Genomic DNA, 9,639 nt, shown 5'->3' on the forward strand with positions numbered 1-9,639 from the left:
GTCTTCCATCTTTTCTTGATGCATTCTGCATCATTCAATAATTTGCCCAGAGAATCCTTCAATAATGAGAGTCGATACTTGATTTTTTTCTTTACTCGTCTTGGGTCAATGATCCAAGTAATCTGAGAAATTCTGCATTAAGAAGTACACTGTGTTCAAATGGTACTGCCATTTCTAAAATATTCTGTAAATTTTCAGAATTGTCTTTTTGAATATACTTTGTGATAACAAATCTTCATTTCCTGCAAGGTGTGTTTTATTTTAGATTAATTCTTATAGAAATAGATTAAAACAAATCTTCCCAATAGATAGCAAAGTTAATGTTAGTTTTTTGGCCACAAGGTTGTTGGTTCAAAACTCACCAGTTGTTCCTCAGAAACCCTTTAGTGGGTCACTATGAGTCAGAACTGATTTGATGGCACTTAACAATAAACAACAAAACATACTATATTCAATATTGCTCAATTTTAAGTATATCAACAGAGACTATATTGAAGTTGTCAAGGGCTCCATTCTTCTTAGATCAACTATCAACACCCATGGGAGCAGCAGTCAAGGAATCAAATGACATATTGCATTAGGCAACTCTGCTGCACAAGACTTTTTTAAAGTATTGAAGAGCAAAGATGTAAGTTTGAAAACTAAGGTGCTCTGACCCAAGCCATATGCTTGCAAATGCTGGACAATGAATAAGGAAGACCATAGAAGAATTGATGCTTTTGAGTTATGGTGTTAAGGAGGCTTGGATAGAAATAGTATTCTATATCTGAAAAAAAGAGTCTCATTTGCCATTAGTAAATGAGAGTAGCATTATATATTTTCTTTTTGGGTTTGTTTCCTCACAAGATTGTGTGTGTTTCAAACGAGGATCAGGGTAATGTATATTGGGACTACTGAGGCTATGAAAGTAATATTTTCTTAGAAAGCTCTGTTTAAACTCTCAAGTACCTAGTACATAATTGATGCTTTTGAGTTATGATGTTGGAGGAGAATATTGAAAGTGTCATGGGCTGCCAAAAGAACCAACAGATCTGTGTTGGAAGAAGTGCAGCCAGGATGCTCCTTGCAGGCCAGGATGGCCAAACTTCGTCTTTCATACTTCTGACATATTGTCAGGAGGGACCAGTCACTGGAGAAGGATATCATTTTTGGTTAGGTGGACGGTCAGAGAAAAAGAGGAAGACCCACAAAAAGATGGATTGGCAAGGTGGCAGCATCAGTTGGCTCAAGTGTGGCAACAATAGTGAGGTTGGCCCAGGATCGGGCAGTGTTTTGTTCTGTTGTGCATAAGGTCACTCATGAGTCGGTATCAACTCGATGGCACCTAACAACAACAACAATCAATAGGACATGGTAGCAGATACTTTTAGTTTTTAAATTGCTCAAATTTCTTACTTTTTTAGAAAACAATTAGGAAAACGTATCAGTACTCTGATTAGTGAAATTAAAACTTGATATACTCAATTATTGAAAATAAAATAACAATTTTGAAAGTAATCATTCTCAGGATTTTCAGAATTGCAATTTAACTTTTTGTATTAGGAGAGAAAGAACTCCCCACTGCCACCGAGTCAATCCTGACCCAACGAACCTGTAAGAGATAGGAGAGCTGCCCTGGGTGTCTGAGACTGGAGAGAATCTAATAAATGGTGACTTTGCCAGTATTAGTGGGCAGAGGGCAGTGATCAAACAAATGAGAAGAGACAACATGCATAGTGCTAATATTTCTCTGAAAAATGTTCAAAATCATATAATATATTTTTAAAAAGCTACTAAAGAAGATCTCATTCTACTCTACATAAGCAAATATTTGGATGCAACTGTTTCTTATGGAAAGAAAGCTGTACAAAAAACATCAAAAGCCCTGAGAATTCATACCCTCTGACTAAATTATTCTGCATCTTGAATATTTGCTAAGTAAAAATGAGGAGGCTTAAAAAAGTTCATGGAAAAAAATCTATTATCTTTTTTTTTTTAATTCTATCTCGCACAAGCTTTTTGAAACCCCCTTGTGTCTAAGATATACCACAAAAATACATATGTGGATATTTATCACTATTTTATTAAAAACAATGAAATTATCCAGGAATATGGATTGGTAAATAAGTTATTCCATATCCCTGTAATGGAATAGAAATCACATAATAGAATAACATGCAATAAAAACTAAACCCACTGCTGTTGATTCAGTTCCTACTTATAGCAGTGTATTAAGACAGTTAAACTGTTCCGTGTGCATTTTGACACTGTAAATCTTGATGGGAGTAAACAGTCTCATCTATCTTCTGTAGAGTGGCTACTAGGTTTGAACTACTGACCTTGTGGTTATCATCCATACTTCACCCACTGTATCACCAGGATTCCTTGTGTATGTAATACTTTTAGGAAAAATTCAAAATATATTGAGTGGATAATGCCAGTTAGAAAATAGTACATGGAAGCTTCAAAAAGTTCATGAAAAAATTCCATTATCTTTTAATTCCGTTGTTCCATGAACTTTTTAAAGCTCTCATTTATATATAGTATGAGTATGATTCTCTTTTTACCCACATGACTACATGTATGTATTTAGCTTTATACTCATTTTTTTCTGTATTTTAATTTTTTTCCATAGTGCATATATTCAGAATGTTGTTGTATACCAACCATCAAGTTGGAAATTGAAATATCATTTTTTATTTTCAGAGTTTCTAATTATAAATATATTTATCCATAATTATTTGTGTTAAACTAAACGATATGAGTATACACATACCACAAAGTGAGAGTCTCAAAAAAAAAAAAAAAAATCAGGGGTAATATTTTAAGAAATTCTTCCTGCCCCAATCTATAATTGTACTTATCATAATGCTACCATTGAGTTGATTTTGACCCAATATAGGGTTTCTGAGAGTATACATAATTAAGGAACTAAATAGCCTTATATTTTTTCCATGACACTGCTAGTGGGTTTGAACCACTTACCCTGTGGTTCATGATTCAGTACTTACGCCATAGTGCCTCCCCAGCTTTTGGTATCTATATAGATAAATAAATGGAAATTAAAGAATTTTGTCATATGGTCTTCCTTTCAATACATCAAGCATTATTATTGAAGAAATTTCCACAACCCCTTGAGAGGTTTTGCATTGCTGTTTCAGAATTTTAATCTTCTTTCTTCTTACCTAAAATTGGTTAGGTACTCAAAACTATTTCAGTAAAATGAGGAGTACCCCTTATTTTTGATTACTCATTGCAAATTCTAGCACACAGGGTGGAATTTTTACTTCTTATTCCTGGTGTCCTGCTCTCAACATCTTAACCTGGCAAGAGGACCAAACTAGCTGTAAATCTTACCACCCAGACCACACTTGATTATTGTATGATTGGAAAATTAAACGGGAATAAACCAGCTAGACCATTAGGGTGTTCTTGGAAGAATAAACACAAGTTGGAAGTCTTAGGTGGATAGTGCAAAGTACAGGAAGGCAATCAATCATGTAAACATCAAATGAAAGGTTGGTAAGGAAGCCATTGGAGTCTGTCAGGCGCTCCCTGCAATAAATTGCTTGTTCCATTTCTTTTCCCTTTCACTCAGTTTAGAAAAGTGAATTCTGTGGAACTGCTAACAGATCCCAAAGACTTTGTAAGTTCTTATTCCTGTTTAAGGATACACTTTGAACAGAATGGGCTCCAACCCATTGAATAGGATTTTTAGTTTACATAAAATAAACACAAATATGTCATATACTCCATATTTTCCTGACTTTTTTTTTTCCTTCTCCCACAAACAGGAAACTGTTAAGGCAGCAATAATAGAAGAGCAGAAGCGAAGTGAAAAGGCTGTGGAAGAGGCAGTGAAAAAAACAAGAGATGAATTGATAGAGTATATAAAAGAACAGAAGAGGGTAAGTATCACATGAAGGGATTTAATTTATGCTTCCATGTATTCAAGCCGTGGCTTCTATACAATATCATGGTATCCTAAAATATTTTAGAAGCCCTTTGTTTTATAGTAAAAGGCTTTTCATCTAAGATTATTTTCTAATAGTAATCATATATTCTACTAGTTATTTCTGCCAACAAAAGACCAACACTGAATAACTTCTTGCTAAACTCCTAGAAACTACTTTATACTCATTAAAAAAAAAAAAAAAAAAAGGTAGACAGTTCTAGATTTTAAGGTTTTTCTTGGTCATAAGGTTGTTAATGTCTTGTGACATAATATTTGTAGAAATATATATGTACTCTTTAACTTTCTATACTCATACCACTGTGGTTCTAATGGACTTCATTACTTAGCATATGTGGGCTCTTCTCCCATAGTTCCATTTCAAAAACGTAATTCAGAAAGTACTTATCAGAATTCAGTGTGCATATGGAAACTTTAGAGTCCTGGTGTGGCGCTGTGGGCTAATGTGTCAGACTGCAAAGTCGTTGGAACTACAAGGTCGGCAGTTCAAGCTCACCAGCTGCTCCTTGGAAACCCTATACAGGGTCGCTATGGGTCAGAATCAACTCCGCGGCACTTAACAGCAACAACAACAACAGTGATGCTTTGCAAAATAAATGGTATTTCAGGACAATATCGTTTTATTAATGCATGAGTCTGACCAGTGACTGAAAATAGATCAAGCTTCATTTGTTCACCTTTTCAATAATAGATCTTTAGTTTTTGAAATACCTAAGGTAAGAAACAGTTTAATATGAGATGTTATAATAGTAATATCACATAAACATAATACACAACAACAATGTATAATAATTAGCGTAGTGGTTATGAATTGGGCTGCGAACCACAAGGTCAGCAGTTTGAAACTACCAGCTGTTCTGTAGGAGAAAGATGAGGCTTTCTGTACCCGTAAAGATTTACAGCCTCAGAAACCCTTTATGGGGTTGATATGAGTCGGAACCGACTTCATGGCACATAGCAACAACAGCGTATATTATAATATTATGTATGTTGTTAAGTGCCGTCGAGTCAATTACGACCTGTAGCATCCTTGTATAGGGCTTCCAAGGAGCAGCTGGTGAGCTTGAACTGCCAACCTTGCAGTTCAAAACGACTTTCTAGTCCAGAGCATTAATATTTACATATATAATATAATGAACAAATTAATAAAAGTATGTGGGGAAATTTGACACATAGTATTTATACTTAATTAATTGGTGATCAAAATAGCAAAATAAATTGAAATTGTAGAATGATATCTTGAACTTGACAGGTTGTAGGTAAAGGTATAGTAAAAGTCCATGTCGCTACTTTAGTCAGCTATGTTTAAGTCAAATTTGGCATAATGCAAATAAATTCTCGTACCTCAGTACCTACCATTAGGTTACAACAAAGAAAACTAGTCAACAGCATAAAACATTGCAACATAACCATTAACCATTAACCATTAACCTATTAACCATTCACAGTAGCACTTTTTGTGAGAATAAAATTTTGTGCATTTTACCTCAAGGTGTTTTAAAAAGCAGTTTCTTGATAGATCCCAACCTCCTGAAGAGAAAATTCTGTACTAAGAAAAGTACTTTTCTTTTTCAGGAAGTAATATGTTCTCAGAAATCTATTTTCATCTGTATCTACAAAGACTGTGTTTTATATAATTTGCTTCTTAAAGTAGTCATGACTGTTGTTAAGTGCTTTCAGGTTGGTTCTAACTCATAGCAATCTATATAGGGTTTCCAAGGAGTGGCTGATAGGTTTGAACCACCAACCTTACGACTAGCAGTCCAGTGCATATCCTACAGCACCACACCAGGATTCCAAAGTAGTCATACAGAAAAGAAAACATAGATGTTTTCTATAGAGATACAGAAATTGCAGCAGTAAAAGAATATAGACTCAAAACAAAGTCAAGATTTTGTAAGTGCTTGATTAATTGGTGTTCAAATTAATGGTCCTGTTAAGTGCCGTCTTATCAATTCTGTTCCAATAGTATTGTTGTACAGGGTTTCTGAGGAGCAGCTAGTGAGTTTGAACCACTGACCTGTGGCTTGTAGTCCAGTGTTTATCCTACAGCAGTACTAATCCTTTATTAATTTTACTTTATAATAATATATGTTGCTTTGCTGTTATGCGCTATTAAGTCAGTTCTGACTTGTAATGGTCCTGTATAGTGTTTCCCAAGAGCGACTGGTAGATTTCAACTACCAACCTTGCAGTTAACAGTCCAGTGCTTATCCTACAGCAGTGTATCAGGACTCCAATTACCAATTCTTATTTAAGTTCTAAATGTAGACAAGAGTAAACTCATTTAAAGATTTATGTTTAAAATAAGGGCAAGAAATGCCTTTATAGAAGCTTTCTGGTCCCTGTGGGAGATAAATTTACTCCTGAAGTGAACCTGCAGTGAACTTAGATATCTACTGTGCCTGTTTTTGCAAGATATATTAGAAGAGTAGCACTTACTTGTTTTAGGCAAGTAAACTAGTTATCACATTTAGAGGTGTTATTAAATAATAACAAAAAATAATGATAGCTTTAAGTTCATTTGCATCAAAGTTCTACTTCTCTGTGCTTGTTTTCTTTTGTAAAAGATAATTTAGTACCTATCTTATAGAGGTGTTATGAGTTAACACATTAATAAAGTGGAATAATTGTTATTAAGTGCCATGGAGCTGGTTCCAACTCATAGTGATACTGTATAGGGTTTCTGAGGCTGTAAATCTTTACAAGGGCAGAAAGCCTCATCTTTCTCCCACAGAGTGGCTGATAGGCTCAAACCTCCAACCTTATAGTTTGCAGTCCAGTGCTTATCCTACATAGTCACCACACTCCCAAAAATAGACCAATTGTTGTTGTTGTTTTTAGGTGCCATTGAGTTGGTACTGACTCATAGCTACCCTATGTTATGTAAAACAGAACTTAACACTGCCCAGTCCTGGGCAGGTCTCACTAATGTTGCCATGCTTGAGTCCATCGATGCTGCCACTTGGCCAGTCCATCCTGTTGGCGGTCTTCCCCTTTTTTGTCTGACCCTCCACCTTACCAAACATGATATCCTTCTCCAGCTACTGCTCCCTCCTTACAATATGTCCGAAGTATGAGAGATGAAGTCTAGCCATCCTGGCCTCCAAGGAGCACTCTGGCTGCACTTCTTCCAACATAAATCTGTTTGTTCTTTTGGGAGCTCATTGCACTTCCAGTATTCTCCTCCTCTAATACCATAACTCAAAAGCATCAGTTCTTCCATGGTCTTTCTTATTCACTGTCCTGCTTTCGCATGCATATGAAGTTATTGAAAATACCATGGCTTGGGTCAGGCACACCTTAGTCCTCAAGCTGACCTCTTTGCTCTTCAACACTTTAAAAAGGTCTTGTGCAGCAGATTTGCGAAATACATTACATCATCTGATTTCTTGATTGCTGCTTTCGTGAGTGTTGATAGTTGATCCAAGAAGAGTAACCTCCTTAACAACTTCAATCTTTTCTCCATTGATAAGAATGTTGTTTATTGGTCCAGTGGTGAGGATTTTTGTTTTCTTTACCTTAAGATACAATCCATACCAAAGGCTGTGGATCTTTGATATCTTCGTAAGTACATATTTTAAGTGCTTGTCACTTTCAGCAAACAAGGTTGTATCATCTGCATATTGCAGGTTATTAATGAGTCTCCTTCCAATCCTGATGCCATGTTCTTCTTCATATAACCTAGTTTTTCAGATCATTTGCTCAGCATACAGGTTGAATAAGTATGGTAAAAGAATACAGCCCTGTCACACACATTAATTAATTTTAAACTATTCAGTGTTCCCATGTTCTGTTTGAACAGCTGCCACTTGGTCCATGTACAGATTCCTCATGAGCACAATTAAGTGTACTGGAATAGATATACTTCGCAGTGTTGTCCATAGCTTGTCATGATCCACACAACCAAAGCCTTAGCATAATCAATAAAGCACAGGTAAACATCTTTCTGGTATTCTCTGCTTTCAGCCAAGATCCATCAGATATCAGCAATGATATCCCTTGTTCCATGACCTCTTCTGAATCCAGCTTGAACCTCTGGAAGTTCTCTGTCAATGTATGATTGCAGCCATTTCTGAACTACCTTAAGTAAAATTTTACTCACATGGGCTATCAAATATATTGTCCGATGATTCCCACATTCTGTTGGGTCACCTCTCTTTGGAATGGGCACAAATATGGATCTCTTCCAATCTGTCAGACAGATTTGGAATCTGTCTTCCAAATTTCTTGGCTTAGATGAATGAGTGCCTCTTGTGCTGCCTCACTTTCTTGAAAGATTTCCATTTTTATTCCATCAATTCCTGGTGCCTTGTTCTTTGCCAATTCCTTCAGTGTACCTTGGACTTCTTCCTTTAGGATCATTGGCTCTTGATCATATGCTACCTCTTGAAATGATATGTGCTATGGTTATTATCTTCACCATCATTAAAAAAAAAAATACATACGCCCCCAAACTCTTAGTAACATTGGCAGTTGTTGTTGTTAAGTGCCATCAAGCCAATTCTGACTCATAAAGGTCCTGTACAGAGTTTCTGAGATGTAGCTGATGGGCTTGAACTGTCAAGCTTGTGGTTCCTCAGTTCAGTGCTTATCCTATAGTGCCACACCAGGAATCCTAGTAACATTACTGCCGCTAATTAAATTTTTTTTTTTTTTTAATAAGCATTTTACTACCTCTGAAATATACAGTGTGAGTTGTAAAAGTTCATTCTACTCTTGGTATTAGATTCAAAGAAGGTTAAAACTGATTTAATCATTATACTTGTAGGAAATTTAACACTTCCACTTTGGGATTTGTCAGTGCTTTTAAATAACACATATTGAGAAATACTTTTGATATTTGAGTGTCTGTATCTTTCCAGAAGGCTATATAAAATAGAAAATGTGCACGATATCTGAAATGAGAGCATCATCTAATTACTTAGATCTGTTTCTGTAACTTTTTTAAAATTAAGATTCTCCATATTCATTTTTCCAAAAATGTATTTCAGTGTTTCAAGTTAATTTTTATGAATATCTTGTGGTTTGGAAATTTTTCACAAAAAATAAGACATCTCAGTTTTAAAATAATACTTAGAAGAAACAAAAGTCTTTAGCAAATTCATAATCTTCTTGTCTCTTTCCAAAAGACTAAATTAGGACAACTCATCTTTGCTTCTTCTTTATAAGATGGATTTCTATTTGCATCAGAGAACACTTTTCCAGAACAAAAAATTTTCCTCTCTCCTCTCCAGCTCTTTTAAACTAGAGAGTCATCTTGAGATTTTCAATATTAGACACCTCAAAAGGCCTATAGACCTTGGTTACAACTAGGCTTGCATTCCTGTCTCTGAAGCAATCTTCTTCCCATCTTGAAGTTTCCAAACATTTTTTAAGGGAAAAGACTAAACATTGTATTAGTTCCTGTCTTTATAGCTTTTGTCCTAAACACTCTTTCCTTTGACATCAGCTTACTCTTTCCAGATTCACTATGAGACTGAAATGAAGATCCTTGTTTGTTACATTTTTTCCTTCAGTCTTTTTGTTTTAAAAGACAAAGAATTACAGAATGAAAAATCTAGAATACTTGACTTTTCAAATAACTGACAACTTACTTTTTAAATAAAATGCAATGCAGTTTAAAGTTTCCATAGTGGTTAGCATTGCTTTTTCCTTTGTATCTGAAGTCATTACACACACACACA

General features: G+C 35.3%; 1 protein-coding gene across 2 annotated transcripts in view; it reads left to right on the forward strand.

The window, feature by feature from the left end:
• CCDC91 (coiled-coil domain containing 91) overlaps window positions 1-9,639 on the forward strand; it is a 359,636-nt gene that overhangs the window by 268,346 nt on the left and 81,651 nt on the right. For both annotated transcript variants that reach the window (XM_006866971.1, XM_006866972.1), the window contains one exon: window positions 3,774-3,887. In XM_006866971.1, the coding sequence (XP_006867033.1) occupies window positions 3,774-3,887 (114 nt within the window). The remainder of the gene's footprint in view (window positions 1-3,773; window positions 3,888-9,639) is intronic.

This window comes from Chrysochloris asiatica, unplaced genomic scaffold, assembly GCF_000296735.1.
Source record: "Chrysochloris asiatica unplaced genomic scaffold, ChrAsi1.0 scaffold00098, whole genome shotgun sequence".
NCBI lineage: Eukaryota > Metazoa > Chordata > Mammalia > Afrosoricida > Chrysochloridae > Chrysochloris > Chrysochloris asiatica.